Below are 24,983 nucleotides of genomic sequence, written 5' to 3'. Positions count from 1 at the left end.
ATGCCATCAAACTATTTGATAGGTCGCTATGCTCTGAACCTATGCCATGTACCGATACATTCAATCATCTACTAGCTTCGGTTGCCAAACTTGGATACCATTCCACCGTGTTTCCCATGTATAGGAAGATAAATGATGTGGGAATTCAACCAGATTTATATACGCTGAATATTTTGATTCATTGTTGTTGTAGTTTGCGTGCTGTGGGTTGTGGGTTTGGGGTGTTTGGTGGATTTCTGAAGAGGGGTTTTGAGCCTGATGCGGTCACGGTCACTACTTTGGTGAAAGGTGTGTGGATGGAGAATGGGATTCCGGATGCAGTTCAATTGTTTGATGAAATGACTGAGAAGGGGCTTTTGGGGGATGCGAAGACCTATGGAATTCTTATCAATGGTCTTTGTAAAGCTCGAAAGACGGGTCTCGCTATTAAGTTGCATGAGAAAATGAAGGGGAATTGCAAGGGTGACGTCTTCACATATGGCATGATCATTGATTCTCTTTGCAAAGATGGGATGACCACTGAGGCGCTGGATATGTTTTCGGAAATGATTGGTGCTGGCATTTTGCCGGATGTTGTTGTTTACAGTTCTTTGATGGATGGACTGTGTAGGTTTGGGCGGTTGAAAGAAGCCTTAGAGTTTTTCAAGGAAATGGAGGGTCGAGGAATTTCTGCAGATGTGTATACGTACAACTCCCTGATTCATGGATTGAGCAGAGCGGGCCTGTGGAAAGAAGTCACATGGTTTTTGAACCTGATGGTGGATCGTGGCTTTTCACCAGATGCCTTTACATTCACCATACTGATAGATGGTCTGTGCAAAGAGGGGAAGGTTGGAGAAGCTCAGCAGATACTTGAACTGATGCGTCACAAAGGCAAGGAGCCTGACATATTGACATATAATACGCTCATGAATGGGCTATGTTTGGTGGGTCAGTTAGAAGATGCCACAAAGCTTTTTGAATCTCTGGCGGATAGAGGCATTAAGCTCAATGTATTCAGCTATAATATACTGATTAATGGGTACTGTAAGGACCAGAAGATAGATGAAGCATTTCGCTTTTTTGAAGAAATGTGTCCCAAGGGACTGAAGCCCAGCACCGTTACTTACAACACACTGATTGGAGCTCTATGCCAGTCAGGGAGAGTCAGAACTGCCCAAAAACTATTTGTAGAGATGCAAACTTGTGGCCAATTTCTGAAACTATCTACATATTGTGTTTTGTTGGATGGGCTCTGTAAGAATGGACACCTTGAGGAGGCAATGGATCTATTTCAGTCTATTAAGAAAACTGAACATAAACCAAATATTGAAGTTTTCAGCATACTTCTTGATGGGATGTGCAGAGCTGGTAAATTGGAGGAAGCATGGAAACAATTTGATGAAATCTCAAAGAATGGTTTGGAGCCTGATACTATAGCATATAATATATTGATCAACGGCCTCTGCAACAAAGGAATGTTATCAGAGGCTGTTAAATTGCTTTGGAAAATGGAAGAGAAGGGATGTTTACCAGACTCCATTACGTTCAATGTCATTATTCAAAATCTTCTTAAAGAAAATGAGATCCATGAAGCAATTCAGCTTCTTGAGGAGATGCGGAACAGAAACTTCTCACCTGATGAAGCAGTCACTTCAATGTTACTATGCCTTGCTTCATTTGATCCACAATGGCATGCAGCCCTTGTGTCACTTCCAAATGCTCTCCAAAAGGGGGTTGGGTCAGTTCCTGTAAAAAGGAGAAAAACAGGATGACTATAGAATCTGGTCCAAGAAAGGTCGAGATATACTTTGGCTTCATCCAGTACATGAAATAAATTTTAATCCTTCATTAGTTGCCCTTGCATAAATGCTATGGTAATTTTTTTACTGGAAAGTTCAGGTACCATTTACTCATGTGACAGTGATGACTGGATATGAATAAGTTTTTGCATGTATTCCTCTCTAATTATCTCTTTTTCAACATCATCTCAAAAACATGATAGAGGTGGTGATAACATCATCATTCTTGTATAATTGTATACATCAAATGAATCGATTGTATGAGCTATTGAGAATCATTCATCTGGTTTTGGAACTGCCCTTGATTAATCACTTAGAAGATATTCTAGACTCTCTCTCCGATTATTTGAAGATGAAGATTGAAGGATGAAAATCAAGATCATCTCATACTAAGTTTGTCTTGAATGAAGAATTGATCAAAAATCATCCCAATTTTTAGTTTTGTCTTGATTGAAGATCATCTATGAGGATTATGAGGATTTGAATGCTGAGAATTTAGATTCAATTTTGAATATCTCAATTCCTGTTTTGCATTGATTGAAGAGTTGAATTGGATGCAGTTTTGCAGAGGATATCAATTTCATTTTTGAAGATTTTAAGATGTCATTTGGTGATGAGGATCAGAGATTAGTGAGCTGGTTTACTTCATCTTAGGTAGTGCTTGTTTTTTTACTTAATTCTAAATAGAACCATAGTTTTAAAAGGTTCAAGGTGTACCAAGATGCAAAGTAGTCCTGGAGCCTGAGGCACAAGGCGCACCTAAGGTGCGGGCTTTAGTGAAGTGAGGCGCACCCTAATTTACATATGTATTTTTATATAATATAATCAAATTTAACAATCATTTATTTGTCCTAAGGCATGGGCTTTAGTGAAGTGACTATTTTCCCTCTATTTTTCTCCTATTTTTCCTTCTCTTCTTCTTCTTCACTTCTCCACTGCACGGCTAAGGCTAGGGCACGATTGGGAGTGGGGTCGGGTTCAAAAATACCAGAAAAGGGGGTTGGAAGGGAAAACATGGCCAAAACGGCGTCGTTTTGGACCCAAAAAAAAAAAATTAGGGCTTCTTAGCCTCAACCCTCTACAACCCGACGACAACTGAAGAAGAAAATGAGAAGAAGAAGAAAAAAAAAGGGGAAGGAGAAGGAAGAGGGCGTAGCTGGCCGAAGGTGATTCAGGCGACCGCATTGTGCCTTGTCGAAGGCGAGCACCTTGTGCGCTTAAGCAGCGCCTTCGTGAAGGGGCGTCGCGCGAGGCATCGGAGGGTGGCGTCGCGCCACCCCGAGCCTAGGCGTGTCTTTCACAACTATGAATAGAACCTTAATATTTAACAATGTTAAATATTAAATTATTTGTCCTAAGGCGTGGGCTTTAATGAAGTGACTATAGTCCCTCAAATTATTTTGCATTGAAGATTAGCTTCATGCTCATTTGTCCGATAGAGGTGGTTCAAGACCTTTTCAATTCGGTATCAGGATTGGGCCTACCTTTTTTTTTTTTTTTGGCCAGTGTTCCTAAGCTTTTGACAAGTGGTTTTTGAGCAGGTTCTCAGGTCTTGAGTTGAATTCAATCCAAAATTGTCTCAATTGGTGGATCATCATTCATCACCAAGTGATTGAAATGATAAATTTATGAAGAAATTATTTGGAAAGCTTTCTCAAGATGAAGATGATGAAAACTTTTAAGAACTTACATAAGGATTTTGAATAATTTCATCATCTTAGTGAGTGATTGGACGTTTCAAAATTTTCTTATTTATTGTTTTTAAAAATAGAAAATGACACTAACTTCTATATCAAACATAAGAATTCTTTGAAATTTATCTTAAAATTTTTTAACTGTTTAAAATAATTGAAAAATAAAATTTACTTTAATAATTTTTATTTTTTAATTTAAATATTTATTACCAAGTCGAAAAAACAATTACAGGCATCAGATTCCACTTTTATAAGTTTGTTTATTTATTTTTGTGTAAAACACAGACATGAAATGAATAGAATATGAATTTTTTCTATCAAGCAGCTGTGTGAATTGAAGGGAACTAGAGTTACTTGTAGACCTGATTTGATGCTGTGTTAGCTCCTTGTTTTGTTGCTTTCTCAATGCTGAATCATAATGTCATTGATTCAAGTGTTTTTCTTTATAGTTTACTGGAGCTCACATGATAGATACTCTCAACACATTGTGAGGCTAAGGTCAGATTGGCAACTAAGAAAATGAACCCCAGTCCCCCACAGGACATTGATTAGAAAACTGTAGTTTTCAGTGTCAAACATTAAGAGCATGTTTGACCACATTTTATGTGATTCAGAAGAATCATTCGTATTCTTCTGCACAATTGTAAACTAACCTAATAGAGCGGAATGTTGCTGGAGGACAGTTTGACACCTTAAGATCCAACAGGTTCTTTGATTTAAATGAACAACTTGTTCATTTTAAGACTGTTTATCATATTCTAACAGCTATAAGGAAAAACTCTAAGAACTTCCAGCAACCATATCACATCAATCTGTAATCCAGATATCAGCTCTTGTAATAGGCTCCCACCTCAACCGAGAATTTGATGGGCTGTGATATTAGCAACTGCTTAGGATTTCATGAATTAAGTTCAGATTTTCACTAGTCCAGTAAAGAAAGAAAAAACAAATAAATAAAAGAGCAGAGGGCAGGGGGAGGAGGAGGAGGGGGGGATTTTAACATGATTGGCTTTACACTAGGCAAGTGAGGTTCACCTGGGCGCAGCTCTCTTTTGACTGCGAGGCCTACTTGTAGAAACATGCTTTGAAGTGCCTGTAAGATTCTTTGAGGATTCTTCCTCGATTGCTTCATCATCACTTTCATCGTCAAAACTCAAAGTTTTGTCAGTGGACTCATCCTCTTCTTGCAGCAATTTTCCAGTGGTTTCTTCTTTTGATATCTGGTCTCGAAGCTCTCTGAGTTTGGCTTTCTTTGAATTTAAGACCCCGAGAAACTAGGAGCATAAAAAGGCCAAGTCATTACAAATACTGGAAAGAAATTGAAGAAGATGATTAACTATTTTGGAGAGGTTTATATGAATGGAACGCATCAAGTTCTTTCATTTTCTCTTTTAATAGTCAAACAAAAGGAAATTTGTTCAGTCAATGGTACACTCTTGCTCAAAGGAAGAAGCAGTGCTAAAACTACCATTGAAGTAATTATTGAAGAGATCACATGATATCCAAGAAGCTTTCAGGATTTTATGCTTCAAGATTCAGCTTTTTTTAATTTGTCTCACCAAGAACTACCTATGAATGAGAACAAAGAGGCTCCCTTCTATCATCTGATCTCCCAAGTCAAAGCTTCAAAATTTGAAAACATGAGTAGGACACCAAGAACTTCCAATCCCTTGCACCAAAATGAACCCTATGGATGAAGGGATCTTGAATCAATCTTCAAATCGCAAGATTCACAACTACAGCATAACAGCTGTAATTAAACTCTTCTGATCTAAAGAAATCTAATTAACAGGTAAATGGGGTGGCCCCAAACTATGGTATCAAGTGGAGGTCATGTGAACTCCAAGGAATCTAATACACAAGGACATCAAAACTCAAAATCCAATATAAGGGAACCTCTTAACACTCTGAAAATTATTACTGTTTGCCTGATGTGAAACCATGAGTAGGGATTTCCTAAACTTGTGACCATCACATTTCTTATCAAAAAGCAAAGAATCTACTGAAGCCTCACAAGAATTGTATCAATTGAACAGTACAGCCTACAATTGATTGAGAGACAGAAATAAGAATGGCTTCAACAGAAACATTGTTGATGGATGATTCTATGACAATCTATGTTGCAAGCTCCACTTACTTACAGATTAAGAGAAAGCAATATCAAGCTCCATTTTTTTACAGATCAAGTGGCAAAGCAGCAATAAAGACAAATAAAATTAAGGCACACACCTTTGCATAGATCACAGACTCAAATTCCGCCTTCTCATTGTTGAATTTCTCACTTTGTGCTAAACATTTTTCAGCTTCCACTTTCAGCCTCTCAAATGATTGGGTCTTAATAACAACTTCCTCCTTTTTAAATCAAATAAATAAAAGAGTTATAAGCCCAATACAACTCCAGAATCATAGTAACTCATATGAGCATGGCACTTAGAGAATGGAGTTTCAAATGTTGGATGGTTCACTAATATGTCTGTACAGATCTTTCTAAAACTTCTATTAAACCACAAGTAAAGAAAAATGGAAATCACAGAAATAGAGGACCACAACTCAGGCACGAGTGGCACAAATATTTAATGAATGCATAGTGATAAATGGGATTAAGATCTGCAACAACTTAAAGCTGTACTATTAGATCCATTTGATGTCAGGGTACCAAATAATATGTACATATAATTTGCTAAAATTACAACCAAGTTAACACCTAACATGTAATGTTCTGACAAATGCAAATACAATTCCATTCAAATTTTTTATTTCAGCCTTTCTTATATGTATTCCTAGCCAAAATAGATTCTTAATCCTGTCAAATTTAAGTTAAAAATTACTATCTTCATAATGCTACTTAAGTAAGAAATGAAGGATACTTTGCTTCAATTTCACTCAGAACTAAAAGGGCTTGCACCACAATAGGATTCGATTGATATATCCTCTCACATAAGAATTCGTTTGCAAATTCTACGACCAACAACGGTGTGCACTATTCACATAAGTAAATACAACACTGGCCCATCACAAACTTGAATTCTCCAATCTCCAATCATCATTATGTCTATCTCAAATGGGCAATTTTCCTCACCCTTCACCTAGGAAATTGCATAAGGCTATTCAGTGAATCCTCTCCACCACAAGATAACATCTTTAAACATGATGATCAAAATCCTAAACGCATCATATATTCCCACAACAAATTCAGAATTCACAGCCACTAGTAAATTTTGCTTTCTGAAATTAACTGCAGCTTACAAGGAGAATACAATGACTAAATGCATACTACCTATACATCCAATCTATTAAATAACATCCACAATGATTGAAACAGTGGCAAACACACAATCTTCAGAACGAAGCTAAAAAGCAATTAAACAATCAAATACCATATTAGGAATTTGACTCTTACACTTAGTCGAATGTTAGCATCCATAAGAAAATCCAGGACTCCGGCGGTAGTGCTCCTAGAGTCAGGTGAGAGTCCACATTTCCACCGCCATTCTAGCTTAGTCCCTTCCTTCTCAAATGTCCATGACAACTGCAAGACAACTCTCTCTTACGCAGCTTCTTTTATATGGTTTATCAAAATTTTCCATAGCAGTGTTGACCATCCAAAATTGAATTCTTTTTTTTTTTTTTGAACACATATATCATTTTCCCACGTTTTCTCAACGACCAAACAGATATTAAAAAAAAATTGCAACTTACTCTTCTGTGGCCGTCACCGGCGTCGGAGAACCCGTAAACCGAACCGGGCTGCTGAAACCCTAGGAACCGCTCTGCCAAGGCGATGTAATCAGAAACGGGTTGATCCCACTGGGCGGCTCGCTCTCGGACCTCGTCTTCCGATGCTGCAAATTCCAAAAAGATAAATAAATGGAGGAAATTGGAGGTGAAATTGGGGGAAGGAAAGAGGCGGTGAGGGGTATATTAGGGATACCGTTACAGAGCCAGGCGTGGAGGCCGTCGGTGATAGAGAGGTGGAAATGGGAAGGAAACCAGGTGGCCTTGATGAAGATGGGTTCCGATTGGTTAGGAATTTGAAGCTTCAGGCATGAGTGTCTGGGTGTCGGCTCCATTGATTTGGGTTGGGGTTATCGGCTTCCACTTGATACGATGCGTGCAGGGGAAGACTCCATTGTCAAGGGTTCCCGCCTTCTCAATATACCAAATCACCTTCCCTCCGTTTCTCTTTTTTATTCACGTTTTAGTTCTCTCTTCTCAAATATTGACTATGCTTTACCCCTTTCTTCACATTTCAAACTAAACATTTTATCTCCTAAATTCAAGTTAAAAAAATAAAAATAAATAAAAATAAATAAATACTGATTATTTTTTATTTTTAACATCAGAAAATATAAACTATAATATTAGTCATACTTTAAAAAAAAAATTAAATACTTTTAAAATTTGTTTAAAAAATTATAAGATAAATTAATATTTTTATCATAAAAATTATTATATTTTAAATACAAGTTACTAGTGTTTTCTACTTTTAAAATATATGTGTCACTGTATTTTATAAGAAGACTCTTACTATTTTCTAAATTCTAAAATACAAAATAGAACTTTAAAAATAAGAAAATAATAGTGATTTTATATAAGATGTGTTAGAAAATTAACTAATCCAATTTAAGGTAAGCACCATAAAGAGGGTGTGAATTTAAATTATGTGAATGTAAGAGATAATTATATGTAAACATATAGTAAATATAATGAAAAAACAATTGCATGTAAATTAAAAATATTAGGAAAGAGAGAATGCAAACATAATATTTTTATAATGATTTGAGGTAACCCAACCTACATCCACTTTCTTCTAACTTCAATTTCAAACTTGAGGTTTCATTAATCCAAAGCTTCTAAGTTAAACCTTTAGACAATACAATTAGATTATGATTCCTATTAACTCTCTTAAACTTTTGATTCCAAACACCTTTTACGATCCTTAATAAACACCTCACTCTTGAACAATCTCTTAAGTAATGTCGTACAATTGAGAATTCTTAAGTGATAATTCACATTTGGATTTTTCTTTTCAAAGATTTACAAATAAAGATAAGAAATATTCTCACAAATCCTAGTATAAAATTTAGGCTAGAATGATATAAGATAAACTAGGATCGAGTGACACAATAATGATATGCAAGTTTTAGAACAAAATGAATTCAAAAACACTCTTCCAATGCTTAAATATATTCAAGAAAAGTTTAGGAAAATTTGAGTTATTAAAAATAATTAAGGTTAGAGTCTTTAAATATGGAAGAAAGCTCAAATTAATCGTTGGCTATATCAAAAGCCTTTCTTGGTCGAGATCCAATTTGATCGATTGACTAGTCTTTAGGCATTTAATGTTTAGCATGTGACTATTAAGGTTCGACTAGAAAAAGGGTGTTCTCGATCGAGAAAGAGTTTCCCTCAATTAGGAAAGGATTTCTCTCAATCGAGAAAACAACCCTTCTGAAAGAGAGAGAAAATTTTGCACCCCTTAACCGATCCTTGATTGGGAAAGGGTAATCCAACCGATTGAGCCCATTCAATCCACCCTTAATTGATTAGGCCCTTTTATTTATTAACAATTATCTTTTTCAATTCAAAACCTTTTAAACGAGTTTTAAGTAGTATTTAGTAGCCCAATCCAAAGAACTTATTCACTATATCTTGTGTAATATATCATAATTACTAAAATATCTTTATGCACAAAAGTAAACCAATAACTAATTTAATCATCATAAACCACATCATAATGATATATGAATTCAAAATAGGGACCATTGAGACCCATAAGAGTATCGACTCCCTTAAAATCTAAATTTGAAGTTGATTCAACATTCCACTAAAAAAAATCAATTGTACTCTAATACCTTATGTAAACAATAACATGACATAGTTTCATATCTATGACTTATTATCCACTACATGCAGACTACACATGAATTGGTATCCGTAATCTAATAAAGTAGTGTTATCACCTATCAAGATTACATGTTCAATCATTGAGTTACAAATCTCATTTATTATGTGATCAACTGACATACTATAATTCTAATGAGCATATGTCAAATTTTCACTTAAAAAAAATGTTATAATCATAGTCTTCGAGATCATCCAGGGAGACACATTGTTTCAATCCATGAATTATCATAGTGTCTTGATTGAAAATACCTATTATCACCAACCTCTATCAATAGTGACTTAATCCATAAGGATACATGACTACCTTATGGTCTCACCCATGGGTCAAAACTTCTTATTGACTTTGGCACAAACTCGATATCTTCTCAAGGTTGAAAAGTTTATGTATTATAGTAACTTGGTAAATCATAATGATATATGACTACTTTATGGTCTCACCCATGAGTCAAAACTTCCTATTGACTTTGGCACGAACTTAATATCTTCTTAAGATTAAGAGTTCATGCATTATAGTAGTTTAGTAAATCATAATAATTGATAATCTTACGTCATGATTTAACGTAGATTATATCTAGTGTATATCGTATACATTGGTGTACTTATCATGGGAAAACCATCTTGACGATCTAAATAAGTTATCTCTCTAATTAAGAGGTAGTGCACTACAGTTTTAGATGAATTATCCAAATTTATGAACTAATTATGAACAACTTATCACTCTGTAAGGAACCCATAATTTGGATATTCTATGCAACTCTTAATACATTTCAATCATGTACAATGCAAGTGATATTGAGAGTGTATCATCAAATAACTAATTAATGTAAAAAATGATAAAAGGCAACCAAAAAACATAAATAAATAAATCTACAAATGAATATTTATTTGTCATATGATGTCATATTTTTAAGAACTCAATCCCAATACTCTTTTCTCTCTCTCTCTTCGTTCCTTTCTTTTTTTTTTCTTTTTCTTTTGTTTATTTTCTCTTTACACCCAAGGCCTATTGCATCACACCACCTATCGATCGATTATCGGTCAATCATCATCAGCCAGTGGACCACCACCCAACTTTCCACTATCCTCTCATTTCACCACTTTCTCTCTCTCTCTCTCTCTCTCCCTTTCATTTTTTTTTCTTTTCTTATCACGTCACCACTAACTTGCCACCACCAGTCCAATGACACCTATCTCACCTTCTCACACAACTACCGGATTTCCTCATCTTTGAATTCCAAGAACAAGGTAAAAACCTTTAATTTTTTAATTTTCAGATATTGGGTTTTGTTTATGGGTTTTACATATTAGGTTTGGATTTGTTTGCATAATTTGTGATTTAGGCTTGGTTTATTTTAAGATTCAAGCTTACATTTTGATTCAGACATGTGTTTGGGCCTAATTGAATTCATTTGGCTTGAGCTTCATTTGGGCCTTATTGATTTGGGTTGTTGCTTGGTAATGGGTCTTATGTATTTTTTATTTGGGATATTGATTTTTTTTTCCTTCATATTTTTAACAAACTGGTTTTTTTAATAAATCCTTCACCTCTTTTTTTTCTTTTAAAAAACTATTTCTAAAAAATAAATCCATATAGTCATTTTCTTAAAATATAAAACCCTTTTTTGTTTAGTTTATAAAATAAAACTTTTTTTTCTCATAAAATTAAAATATTCCATTTTAATAAATTGCAAAATATTTCTCTTATAAAACTTAAAACAACTGCCTTTTTAATAAAATTTAAATTGATGAAATCCTTTTCTTATTTTATTTTACCTTATTTTCAAAAATTACATTTTTAATAAAGTAAAATATATATATTTTTTACTCTGGAATAACAATAAAACTTAAACCTTTTTTCACTTGTAATAACATAAAGAAATCAAAAATCATTTTTTAAAGTAATTTTTCTTATAAAATTGTAAAAATAATTTTTTTTACAATAAAAAATCAAGCAAAAGTCATTTTTAAATAAAAATCAATTAGGAATGCATTTTTGTAAATAAATGTGTAGCAATATTTTAAAATCATCTGTAAAAAAACAATTTTCTTAAATAACAAAAATTTCCTTTTTAAATAAATTTGTAAAAATTCTTTTTCTAAATAATTTGTAAAGATGATTCTTAAATAAAATGTAAAAATCATTTTTAGTAAAGTTAAGCAAAATTCGTTTTTAGATAAAATTGTTGATTTTTTTTTTATAAAATTATTATTATTATTATTATTGTTGTTGTTGTTGTTATATTAATAAAAGTTGTGAAAAAGTTTGGTAGATAAATTTATAAACATCTTGCTTTTCATAAAAGTTGTAAAATCTCTTTTTAGAAATAAACTTGAATTAAAACATCTTTGGTAAATAAATATGTAAAAAAAAAATATTTTTTTTTTCGTAAAAACTGCAAAATTGTTTTTTTTTTTCAATAAAATTTAAGCAAAAGTCCTTTTAGATAAACTTATAAAGATTTTTTTTAAAGGTAGAATTATTTTTTAATAAAGTAAAAAAAACTTTTTAGGAAAAGTTAAGTAAAAATTCCTTATTTAAAATAAATTTGTAAAAATCACATTTTTAAATCAAATTGCAAAAGTCATATTTTTTGACAAATAAAATTGAATTTAGATCTTTTTGTACATAAAATTTGTGAAAATCATTTTGCAATAAAAGTCAACTTCTTTCCTTTTAGATAAAATTGTGAAAATGCAAAAATAATTTTTTAATATATATCAAAAATAAAATTGGAGTGAATAAAATTATGAATTTTTTTTTTTTAGAAAAATAAAATTGGATAAAAATCTTTTCAATTTAAAAAATAAATAAATTTCAAACTTTGTTTTAAATAATAAATTTGAAGTCTGTTTTTTTTTTTTTTATTTATTTATAGAATTAAGATAATTTCTAAAGTTGTTTTAATAAAGTTGGAAAAAACCTTTCCCGAAAGGAAACAAAGATAAAAATCTTTTTTCTTCTAATAAATCTTTTCTTACAAAATCAAATGATAAATCATTTTTGGTAAATAAAAAAGAGATTGAATTACTTTTGTAAAAATGTCATTTTTTTTAATAAAAAACATTTTTACTAATAAAATTGAATTGAATTTAAATATTTTTCTAAATAAAATTGTAATATTCTTGACTTTTATAAAAATTATAAGAAGCAATTTAATTGCAAATAAAATTGTCTTGAAATAACTCTTATAAAAAATTTGTTAAAAAAAACCATTTTTGTAAATAAATTGTGAAATCACTTTTCTTATATTGTAAAATTTTATTATTTTTCAGCAAGAGTAAATAAAAATTATTTTCTTTTGAATAGAATCAAATTAATTTTTTTTAATAAAATTGCATTCAATGAATCTTTTAATGATAATAACAATGACTTTATTGAATAAAAAAATAAAAAAAAAATAAATTGAAAATAAACATACTTTTTTTAAATAAATAACTTAATTCAAATTTATTTTTAATAAACTCTTTTAAAATTTATTGAAAAATTAATTTTTTAAATATTTAAAAAAAATTAATTTAATAAATCACTTTTAACAATTCTTTTGTCATTTAGTTTATATAATGTAATTTACTTCCGTTATCATTTTGTTGTTCATATAATTAATTAATTAATTATCATAATTTACTTTATCTACTTAGTAAAGACCCTTGAGCTTGTCGGGGTACTATTGGTAGATGACTCTTATTTGAACTCAATTTTTGCATACACCATATTTTTTAAAAAATAAATAAAAATAAGTGTATGCTTTAACTTTTTTAAAAATAATTTTTTTCATCAAATGGATACGTAAGTATATATATATATATATACACACATGTGACCCAACTCAGCTTCTTGTCATACTTGCACTCACTGAATAAATTAGCCACGCCACTCTTATCGGTTGCACTAGTTCCAATCCGCAACCGTGACAGCCATCCCTCCAAATCATCTCGCCAGTCGCCACTGCACAACTCTCCACTCTCTTCCGCAGAAGATGTTTCTGAAATTCTTTCCAACTCCTCTGCTCTTCCTCTTGCTCTGTTCCTTGTCTGCAATCTTAGCTGACTATGATGCAGATCCAACAAGAAGTACTATGGAACAGTTCTCTGGGTACCCGACTCAAGAACCCGACTCCGTCTCTTCCTTCTCTGTCGATACCGTCTCTTCCTTCTCTGTCGATGCCCAAGGTTTACAGAAACAGGTATGACTGGAGAATTTTAAGGATTGTAATTTACTTGGTGGTTTGATTATGTGGGTTTCAGTTTTTTTTTTTGTTTTTTTGGGTTATCTTGAGTTGGGTATTGGAAGAGAGATTGGAAACAATTTTTATTCCTGATATGTTGATTGATTATTATTGTCTGTTATTGCTTTTGGTGCCGTGAAGTGGGTGTTCATGGGGCCCTTCAATGGCCCTTACAAATTGTATTTTACTATCAACTGGAAATGAAACCGTTGGTTTCTGGATTCAATTTAAATGGGTTTGTTTTTTGTTTTTAGATTTATTTATTTATTTTTTAATATTGGTTTGAAACCAGGGCGATCTAGGTCACTCTGTTTCTCTTCTTTGGTGATTCTGAATTACGTTAACAACCTTTTTTCTTTGGTAGATAAATGAAGAGGTATTAAGAAGCTCCTAGGAGAAAGGGGTGCATGTACATAAAAAGTATACAGAATGCAACAAAAAAAGAAGAAAACACAATCCAACCATTCCCAATTTGAAGTATCAATGAAATCCAACGAAAAGCAAGACACTCTTACCTGTTGGACTCTAGACCAATCCAAGGGGGTTTTGATAATGGTCCCCTTCAATTTTGGTAAAAAAGATTCATCTCATTGAAATCCGACCATTGCACTCTCTCCAAAGGCAGCAAAACAAGCTAAGGGGGGCCAGTCCTACACTTCCTCCTCTGCTTATGCATGTCCTGAATTTTCTATACCAACATGGGTGCGCAAGTTGTCCAAGCCTCTTTATCAGGGAATTGCCTTAGGTCCATACAACACATGAATTTGTAATAGGACTTCACCTGGAACTGTCCCTTCCCTCCCATCTCCCCTCCACCTCTATAACACCCAAATCCACTGTGTTCATCCAAACTCACAACTTGAATGTGCTCACCTATAGCTCCTCATTCTGAAAATGCCTTTGAAAACAAGGGCTCTGATGACCTCGACCCTCCCTAATTGTCCACAAATCCAGTACTCTAGCATTTTTGTGGAGATAATACTGTAGACTGATGGGACAGTCTCTTTAAACAAGCTCTCCTGAATCCAACTACCTAACCAACACTTGGTCCTAGTCCTGATCCTAACCAAAATAAATGTTCTAATTCTGAACTCTTCCTACTCCTCTGTGATAGGTTCCCACAACCCCACATTGAAAATCTCTCTCACCTCTTGCAAGTACCATCCATTGCCCAACTCTCCAAATTTTCCTTAGATTGCCTTGACAAATATCCACAATCACTACCAAGCAAAGCGATATTTGGAGTGTCAAACTTTCCAATCTCCATTCTTTTTATCTGCAAACATCACTGATAATTCCGTGACAGTCATCTTTCTCCTCCCTAGATTATCCCTTGCTAGAAATCCCTTTGGATCTTTTCTAAGTTGACTCTCCCTTTCTTGTAGATGACAATAAGGACATGAAATAGATCAAAGAACTTGAGGAGGTGCTTTTAATAAGTTTCACTTCCCCCCTTCCCCAAACAAATATTGTTTCTTCCAAGGGACCAGTCTCCGTTTAAAGTGCTCCTCAACCGAATCCCATACTGCATCGGGCCTATGAGCTACTCTCAAAAGAAGGCCTAGATAGGTAGCAGTAAAGCTTCCAACGCTACAACCCAAGAAATAGGCTAATCCCTTAACTCCACCATTTCACCTATTGTAATCATCTTGCTCTGCCATAAATTGATTTTTGATCCATCTCAAATACCTCAGTTATTCTTCGCTAACCTTGAAGAAAAGCAAAGTTAGATTCCTTCTCCTTCTAACTTAAATCCACTAATAAATCCTCACACTCTGCCCTTGAAAAGAAACAGCTAAGAGGTTCTGTAACCAAGACAAAAGAATAAGAAGAGAGTGGCTCACCTTGATGTAAATCCTTAGAATTCTGGAAAAATTAAATAGCTGTATCATTCACTGGAAGTCTCATTGTGGATATGCAATAATAAATCCACCTTATCCTTGAATGCCCAAAATCCATTTTTTCCATTACTGAAAGGAGAAACCTGTAGTTAATATAATCATAGGTCTTCTCTATAAACAGTCTGCACACTAATCCCACTCTATAACTCCTCTGCTTTGAATCTATAGTCTCATTAGCAATCAAGCCTGCATCCAAAGACCATCTACCCTCTGCACTAAAACTCTTGTTCTGGAATGACACATGAAGTACATGGAATTAGCTGTGTTAATTCTCAAGGTATGTTCAAACACTGCATGAGTTGATCATGTTCTGGGTAGGAGTTCTAATGAGATAATTGCAGTTTTGGTAGCATTTAAACAGGTCTATTAGTTCTAATTATGCATGGTTAGAACAAGGGAATTTTAGAAAATGATGATGCTGATGTCTTGAATTACACTGTCAATCATAGCAATGATAAGGAGAAGTGGTCCCATGTCCATCTTGAGATTGCATTCCCATGCAGTGAATTATAGCAAATTAGCAATGGTAGGAAGAAGTGGGTTCCTGCATCTTGATATCTCTCTGTGAGTGTACAAGCATGCAATAGAAAATAACAATCATAGGAAGAAATGGGCTCATTTGCCTCTATACATTCCTCTATGTGAGTGCAAGTGCACATGCTCATGCAGTGTTGTGTGATAGTTTCTATTACTTTGAGCATATAGATGAAATAAATAATTTGAATTAATTTATCTCAGTAGATACGTGAAACGGTTTTTTGTTTAAAAGATGTTCTTGCAGACTTGTAGTGGATGCACCTCCTGTTTGTTTCTTTCAGATGTACATGTACGCATGCAAAGACAACATGTTTCTAAGTGTGTATTACTGTTTAGAGTCTGACTTTATCTTATGATTTTTTTTCTTTCCTCAGATTGATGAGCTATCAAGTTTCTCTGATACACCTTCCCCATCAGTAACTAGGATTCTGTACAGCAAGATGGATGTATTCGCTCGCAGGTATTTATAGGGAGAGATAAAAACAGGGGGAAAAAAAGACAAAGGCTAAGGAATACATATGCTGTTTATTGTGTTCAAAACTAGGACTTCAGTCATAAACTTTGTTTGGAAGTCTGGTATGCTCTGGAGGAGGAAATTTGTTTGTTGTTAAATTGCATAATTTTAAAGAAAATTTTAGTAATAAAATATAGTCAAGATGTATCAACGTATTGTAATATCTTTGCTATCATATGGATTGATAAATTGATTTACTGGTTAAATACGATCTTACCAGCATGTATGAATCTGTTGACTTATGCTGGCAGAGATGTTAAACAAAGAATAAGCCTCCATGGTTGACTTGTTGTCTAATGTGTTAGCTATCTATTGAGATATGTGTTAAGTGCATTTTCACAATTACTTTACCTCCTCTCTCTCTCTCTCTCTCTCTCTCTCACTTCCTCACTCACTACACATGCACACACACCCCCATGCAAACACACATCCATGCAAACATACATATTCACACAAACCTTCTTTATCTTTTATGTTCTTCGTTGTTTGATTATACATGTGTGTATATATATACAATGATGCAAAGAAGAAGCTTTCATTGATGCTTCCTTAAGTACTAACTCAGACACAACAAAGTTAATAGTGGAAATTGGACTTGCAAAATTCCGAGTTTGGATATTTGACTGTTTCTAAGAAGAAGCTCCATTCTTGGCGTGTTTCTATTTATTTATTTTATTTTAATTTAATTTATTTTTTTATTTGGTGCTTGGAGCTCTTATTTCACTGTGATAAATATATTTCCACTTTTCCTTTTTATGCTTCAGTAGCATGTTTATTTGTGATGATTATGAAAAGCTCCAAAGGGAGCTCAATGATGATTGGGCTTTTCACCTCAGCATTGGCCAACACAAATAACATATTGCCTCATGCCTCAAGATCAATGGCAACTAATGCCCATGCATTAACATTGCATTGCAAAGTGTTGGCTTATCTCAACAGTGAGCTAATTAAATGAAAGCCTGTGCCTTCCTGTTACAAATTTTCATGATGTCTAACATATTGGGGAATTGGACAGTAAACAAGGTTCTGAAATGGCTCTTTTATTGGATTAAGTTCTTTTGCCTGATTCATTTGATGCATCACCCACTTCTTTACCTTGATTCCCTCCAATTTGTCCTTTCTCATCTGCTGAAGTTGATGGCCACACATATAAAAAATGGTGATAAAGATGTGGAGAGAATCAAACTGTTTGTGCATGTGTATGTACAAACACGCATTCACATTCTTTGCAGTTGGTGGTTTCAGCTCTCATATTTGCTTGTCTGGAGGGCTGCTTCTCTTTTGTACAATTTGGGGTTATCTTATTTTGCAGGAGTAGGTTTTTTCCCATTCTAGGTTTTTGTTCTGCTTTATTTTATTTTTTTTTCTTTTGTATTTGGATTTTTTTCCTGGGGGCCAGGGGGTGGTGGGTGTAATAGGTCTTGTGGTTGCCTTCAAGTTGAAATAGGTAAATAAAAATAAAAGCTTGGAGACACATCACTTTATCAACCTCAACTCAGCAATTACTGTTATGGTTCTCTTTTTTAGGTTCTGAAACTTTTCCTAAATTTGGTTTTCCATAGGATTTCCAAGTTGGATATATTATACATGTGTACCTTTCTGTAAACTTTTTTACCCATTGTTTAAGGAAACTATTGTCTTGTTCTGACTGATAACTAAGAATATTTTATCCAGTTTAATTCTGTGAAGGTATTGGTTGAGTTAAACCCATACCTGCATTTCTGTCTCCAAATTTACCTTGTTTGCATGATTGCTTGTATGTCTTACAGGTTTTTTTTTTCTTCAATATCCAATTGCAGATACATTAAAAACTTGATGGGTCTCTCTGGTCTCTTTGTTCGAGAGGATGCTGTTGGTAACATATTTGGTCGATGGTAAGTCATTTTTTCTTGAAATTGTATTCTTAGCAATTTAATGGAGGCCATGCCCTAGATGGAGCTGAACAGAGTATACAATGATCATGTAGCAGACCTGAAATAGTTGGAACATAAGGCTTTTTTGTTATTGGTGTTCTTGTTCTTTTTCTTGTTGTCAGATGGTGCAAACAGGGCACCTTGTTCCCCCAAGCCCACTCAGTCCAGAAATATTATCTTTATTCCCTTTGAGATGACACTTGTAGAATGCAAACTAAGAAATTGTATCTCATGGGTTGCAAATCTAATTCTGTTATAACTCCAATTTATATATGGTTATCTGTTCCTAATGATTCCCTCTGCTTTCTGTGCCATCATTCTTGCATAGTCGCCTCTTTTCTATTGGTTGACTATTTTAGACTTTGAGGATATGCTGGACTTTATTTGTTCTCTTTCTTAGGTCACATTATTTAATTCTTTGCTATTGTTTCCATTAGTTTTCTTCTTGTTTCAACTGTATCTGATCAAGCTCTTCATCTTATTTCCCTTTACGCAGGGAAGGTTATGAACCAGAGCTTACTGCTGTTGCAACAGGTTCTCACATTGATGCTATTCCATACTCTGGGAAATATGATGGGGTCGTCGGTGTTTTGGGTGCAATAGAAGCCATTAACGTTCTAAGAAGGTGTGCAACTTGCTTTACTGTTGTAAATGTGGATCTCTAAGATGATATGTTGCAAATGATGGAAATAGATTATCACATTGAAGCTATGAAGTAGGCAAGTCTAGGACGCTTTAGCATGCTCATCTAGCATCAGAAAGTTTCTGTTTTTACAGTGTTCATGAATATAAATGCAAATGGGTAGCACAGTTTTTATGCACAAAGTATATTGGATTAACTGCCCGTGTGCTTTACCCAGTTCGGTGTCAGCATTAAGCTGTGCCTAACAAAGGCATCCTCTTGCAAATGAAAGTTGAGCCCAAATGTTGCTGTAAAGAGGTAGGTTGATCACAGCATGGATTCACAATCCCAAATTGTCCACCAAGGGGCTTGGAGCATTACCTGTCTCTGCACCCAAATATACTGTGAAGTCCTCTTGATATGATTTTTAGCAAAGTTTGCCATCTCAGTTTCTTGATTTAATCTCTTATTTTGTAGGTTTTGAGTTTTCTTTTGAAAACTTAATGGTGTAAATGGCCATATCTCTTTAATTTCAGTTCACATATGGTACTGAATTGAGAGTTTTGAATTAATTTCTTTGAACTTTGGGAATGTGTTAAAAGAATTTTCATGATTTTAGGAAATATGAACACTTTCTTAAAACTTATTAGGCTGCTTCTAAGTTAATCTATATTAATAGCTTTCCTATATTATGCTGAATCTGAATTTTACAGGTCTGGTTTCAAACCTAGAAGGTCACTAGAGGTGATCTTGTTCACTTCAGAAGAGCCTACACGCTTTGGGATCAGCTGCTTGGGAAGGTTAGGACCATACTATGGTTACAAACTGACAACTATATCACTCAGTATATTCACATCCATTCTTTCTGCAGTTATTTCTATTAATTTATTGACTTTATCTTTCCAAATAGAAACTTACATTGTGAATCATCACACTGGTTCTCCTCTAATGGAGGGCGGATGGATTACATTATCTTGTTTTTTAGTTTACTTTCCTTGGGGATATGATATGTTATCTTAAATGTGCAGTCGCTTATTGGCCGGGAATGAAGCGCTTATGAAATCTCTTGAGACAGTTGTTGATAGTCAAAACATATCCTTTTTTGATGCTGCCAGAGCTGCTGGGTATGCAAATGATGAAGAGGATTTGTCCAGTGTGTTTTTGAAGAAAGGAAGCTATTCTGCTTTTGTGGAGTTGCATATAGAGCAAGGCCCCATTTTGGAGGAGGAAGGTAGGCCTCTTTCTGTTCTCATTTTATTCTTTTCACAGCCACAACTTTCAAAACTCCCATTTATTGGTCTATGTTTTGATGCAGGAATATCTATTGGCATTGTAACTGCCATTGCTGCCCCTGCAAGTATCAAAGTGGATTTTGAAGGCAATGGAGGCCATGCGGGTGCTGTCTTGATGCCAAATAGGTGATGATTTTCTAGATGCCTAGGCAAACACCACTCCGTGCTCCTGTAAAAAAATGTCAACTCTTGATGCATAGTTCCTCTATCATAAGTTCTTTTTTTGTCTCTTTAATACACACACACATATATGTATGTATGTGTGTGTGTATGTATGTATATATGATATTTCCACTCATCATGTAGTTGCTTGAACTGAACATACTTGTATGTTTTCCTCATTCAGGTTCTTGTTTCTCTTTCAACTTTTTTTTTTTGGTTGAAGTTTCTCCTTCACTATTGAGGTTGATTATGTTTAGCTTGTGTTAAAAAAATTTCACAATATTAGAAGTCTTGCTTTTCATTTTGAATTTGTTTTTACATGAACCACATGTATCTCTACTTCTATTTCATACCCTTTAGTTCTGGAAAGAGAACATCGGAAAATATATAAAAAAGACATATTACTAATTGCTTTCCTTATATACTCAGTGGTATTGTTCTCTTAGCTGTCAAAATTTGAAGCCTTGTAGAAGTAATTTTATAATTTAGTTATTTTATTGTGCTGAACAAGATCTTTTACTGTTATATGTATGATTGGAGCAGAAATGATGCAGGATTGGCAGCTGCAGAGTTAGCACTAGCTGTTGAGAAACATGTGTTAGAATCTGGATCTATTGATACTGTTGGTACTGTGGGTGAGTCATGTTTTCTTCATTCCTGATGTCCAAGTGCAGGAATATAGTTTGGTTATTACATACTGAATTTTATTATATATATTGATATCTATATGTATCTCATAGAACAATTAATTTTTCTTTTCATAGGCTAGATCTAGTAAAACAATTAATGCTTTACCTTTTATTTGTTTCCTTCATTCTTCCAAAGCTCAGAGTCAAGTGATAAATCCCTGTCTCCCCAGGTATTCTGGAGCTGCATCCTGGAGCAATCAACAGCATTCCAAGCAAATCACATCTAGAAATTGGTAGGGTTCTTTTTACTAAATAAGTTTTCCAGGACAAGCTACAGTTACCGAGTAGCCAATGGTGTTTGTCCTGATGGTTCTGCCATATGAAGGCTTAGTAGTATATATTTCTAACCTTTCTACTCGATAGTAGGTACTCTTCGTATATAAGATTACATTATCTCTGTCCAATCAATGATTTATGCTATGTGATGTGTAGTCCTTTTCTATTTTCTTAGAACTTTTCGACATTTGACAGACACACGCGACATCAATGAAATGCGAAGGAACACTGTAATTGAGAAAACCCATCAGTCTGCTATAACTATAGCCAAGAACCGTGGGGTCAGGCTATCAGAATTTAAAATCATCAATCAAGATCCACCAGCACTTTCAGATAAATCAATAACAGAGGCAATGCAAGCTGCATCTCAAGAGCTAAACCTATCGCACAAGTTGATGATTAGCAGAGCTTACCATGATTCGCTGTTCATGGCCAGGTAAGAGAGAGGAAGAGTTCCTTTGATACTTTGACTGCTATGGGTCCCCCACATTCTTTATGCATACCTTGTAAACAGAAGATTTGGTCCCAGATGGGTCTCTCCAGATATTTATCTTATATAACGAAATGTTGGATAGTTTTGGACCTTTGAGTTACCTGATGATGATGAGCATTTTAAGATGAAAAATGTGAGGAAAATTGCATGATTGAAACATTGTGAACTTCAGATTAGCATTCCTATTTAATGTGGTCTTAAAGATTTCAGATGGTACTGAAAATAGTTTGCTCTTGGTTTTCTTAACTGCAAATAGCTGCTGATCTTGTAATGTCATATTCCTTGCAGAATATCTCCAATGGGTATGATATTCATTCCATGTTACAAAGGTATGAGCTATCATCTCTCTTCGCTACAACTGAAATTCTTTCATAACCTTTTATACCATGTTTAAATAGTGATGGTAATTTCCTTTAGTTTTCTCAAAAAAGAATTCATTATGGAATGTGCATGATTGGTTTCTGATTGCACCCTTTTCTCCAGTATTTGTGTTGGTTGAATTATGTGAAACATACTGATTTCTTTGGTTTGATAACGCCCTTGCATGAGTGCACATTCAACAGCACACTCAACACTAAGGGGAACCTGTAGGGACATTGGAGGCTACTAGTGTTGATGAGGTAGCATGCAGAACAAACTAATCAGTACTCATATCTATTCGGTTTTGCAGGATATAGCCACAAGCCTGAAGAATATGCTTCCATTGAGGATATAGCAAATGGGGTCAAGGTATTAGCACTAACACTCACCAAGTTGTCCCTGTACTAATGCATCTCATCCACAGTTCTCAATAATGCCGTGTTTCTAGCAGCAATAAAGCCGTGTTTCTAGCTGCTCAATATGCTTCCTTTGTTTATTAGTTATGGCACATTTTTTCTACTGAGACTTATATTTGATTTCCATGTGAGATTAACATTATTGTAAAATATGAAGCTGATTTAGTAGCCCAATCAACGTCCATTCCTTCTGCAAAAGTTAGAGCTAGTTGTAGTTATAATGTCTATGAACTGAAGAAAATCAGTTTCTTTGTCTCAAACTGCCGTAGCCTTATATTGAATGTAAGAGTTGTAAAAACTCAGTAGACGAATGCCCATTTGCCATGAAACAGTTGATGAATGCTCATTTGCTATTGCCATGAAACTATACATTTTTGAAGGGAACAAGAAGAGTATATCTGAACTCTTTAACAATGTTACAGGGATGAAAATAGAAACAAAGGGAAGTGCACATATGCCAAGGTTCCGTTAGATCTGCCCTCCACCACAATCTGCATTTGATCTCAATTTCATGATCATGTTAGCAGCAGCTCTAACTAGAACTTAGCCACCTATTCCATGTATATCTCTAGAAAACAATCAGCCAGAACAACCACATAAGAACATCAAGAATGTAGAAAATGGAGCTCTATGACAATAGCTTTGTCATTCCTTCTTGTCAGCATTCTCCTCTGCTGGAGTTGCTGCAGCAGCAGCAGCCACAGCGGTGGATGCAGCCTGATTGTCGGAATCCTCAGGTTTCCCCAGCACAATCTCAATCTATAAAAGAGATAAACCAGAAATTATAGATAGACCAACCACATTATGGGTAAATATTACTGAAAGATGGGTAATACCCAGCAAAACCAACCTTAGCCTTTTGAACTGTTCTTCCATTGATTTCCCACTTCATGTCTACTGTTGATGTCAAAATCTCTGTTCCATTTTCCAGAAACGTCAATTTTTCCATAGATAGGCCATCCAACACACATACGGAAAAGAAAGTTTACTTTATAAGGAAATGACTTCTTACTTTTCTGGGTTGCCACCCCATTTTTTTTCAGAATCTCAGCAATAGTGACTACAGATGGAATAGCTGGAATATATCACAGTAGAGATACACATTAACAATCAAAGAATGAAAGAATCACTCTGCAACATTAACATGCATTAGGGTACTACCATTAACATCCCAAGAAGACATAAGAAAGAGAAAAGATATTCAAGAAAGGATGACTCCAGATTCTGAGAAGAAATTCATATGCAAAAGACACTCAAGAAGTATTCGAGAAAGTACCCATTCCCAAGGCAGAGAGCTCCACATCGTTGTATTGCTTTATGTACCTCTGCAACATAGAACGCAACATTAAACAAGTCCCAGTTAAGAAAAAGATTCAAAGATGATTTAAATCTTATTCCATGCCAAAGGAGTCAATCCATATATATAATGAAGATAATCTCCATTCAAGAACGGTATGAATCCAAATCAATCACGCTAGAACAGCAAAAGTTCTCCAATAATTCCAAGCAAAGAAAATCTAGATTAACATTGAAAATCCGTGCTGTCATGAATCAATATCATACAAATGCTAGATGAAAGCTCAAACCCATCACAAAAGCAAACAAAGAAACCAACCAAAAACCTAGAAAATCCCACATTCACTCTCCGTTTGGCTTCGAGATCACGAGATTTCTTTTACATTAATTTATCAGCAACCGAACAATGAATTTAAGTGAAACCCAAACAGAAAAAAAGAGGAGGATGTGCGTTAAAATTGAAATACCTTGGCGAGATTGATGTAGAAGAAGAGGGGTTTCTTGGAATTAGAAACTTGAATTCGGTTTTTCTTCTGAGTTTCAGTAGCATTTCCAAGACTCGATTTTTTCATTGATTCCTCCAAGTTCTCTGTAACTACAATGGCTTCCATCTCTCTCTCTTTCTCTCTCTCTCTCTGGGCAAAAATGGCGGGAAGGCTCTCTGTGGATTGTTGAAGTTGAAACAGCGGTGGGGTTTACTTGATTATATAGGCAGCTGAGATGAGTGGACTCCCAATGGTAATTGGACGCGTGTTCGCCTCTGATTGGACTCTTCGTATGGTAGTTAGCTTGGAAGTTAGAAACGAAATATCACGGTTAGCCAAAACTGAAACGCGCACGGCAGTTATTTGACAAGTACGGATTTGCCCTTGTACACTCCTTGGATTTAAAAAGTCGTTTGGTT

At 34.5% G+C, this 24,983-nt stretch overlaps 3 protein-coding genes across 3 annotated transcripts; 1 reads left to right on the top strand and 2 right to left on the bottom strand.

The window, feature by feature from the left end:
* Positions 1-981: 981 nt before the first annotated feature.
* LOC117913754 (DNA repair protein XRCC4) lies at positions 982-7,662 on the bottom strand. The gene is made up of 6 exons (XM_034828778.1): positions 7,407-7,662; positions 7,175-7,317; positions 6,876-7,004; positions 5,705-5,827; positions 4,511-4,749; positions 982-1,728 (listed from the first exon to the last, which is right to left on the bottom strand). The coding sequence occupies exons 1-6, from the start codon at positions 7,543-7,545 to the stop codon at positions 1,722-1,724; spliced, it is 780 nt and encodes a 259-aa protein (XP_034684669.1). The 5' UTR covers positions 7,546-7,662; the 3' UTR covers positions 982-1,721.
* A 5,577-nt stretch (positions 7,663-13,239) lies between these two features.
* LOC117914894 (ureidoglycolate hydrolase) lies at positions 13,240-22,981 on the top strand. The gene is made up of 12 exons (XM_034830411.1): positions 13,240-13,566; positions 16,421-16,506; positions 18,360-18,434; positions 18,970-19,098; positions 19,809-19,895; positions 20,124-20,326; positions 20,411-20,513; positions 21,093-21,184; positions 21,409-21,471; positions 21,710-21,950; positions 22,296-22,336; positions 22,678-22,981. The coding sequence occupies exons 1-12, from the start codon at positions 13,360-13,362 to the stop codon at positions 22,773-22,775; spliced, it is 1,425 nt and encodes a 474-aa protein (XP_034686302.1). The 5' UTR covers positions 13,240-13,359; the 3' UTR covers positions 22,776-22,981.
* Positions 22,982-23,176: 195 nt separating this feature from the next.
* LOC117914895 (uncharacterized protein At2g34160-like) lies at positions 23,177-24,732 on the bottom strand. Its single transcript, XM_034830412.1, has 5 exons — positions 24,547-24,732; positions 24,060-24,108; positions 23,796-23,858; positions 23,634-23,698; positions 23,177-23,542 (listed from the first exon to the last, which is right to left on the bottom strand). The coding sequence occupies exons 1-5, from the start codon at positions 24,688-24,690 to the stop codon at positions 23,429-23,431; spliced, it is 435 nt and encodes a 144-aa protein (XP_034686303.1). The 5' UTR covers positions 24,691-24,732; the 3' UTR covers positions 23,177-23,428.
* Positions 24,733-24,983: the final 251 nt, after the last annotated feature.

The sequence above is a fragment of the Vitis riparia genome, chromosome 5 (genome assembly GCF_004353265.1).
Source record: "Vitis riparia cultivar Riparia Gloire de Montpellier isolate 1030 chromosome 5, EGFV_Vit.rip_1.0, whole genome shotgun sequence".
NCBI lineage: Eukaryota > Viridiplantae > Streptophyta > Magnoliopsida > Vitales > Vitaceae > Vitis > Vitis riparia.
This window is presented reverse-complemented; position numbering and strand designations above follow the sequence as displayed.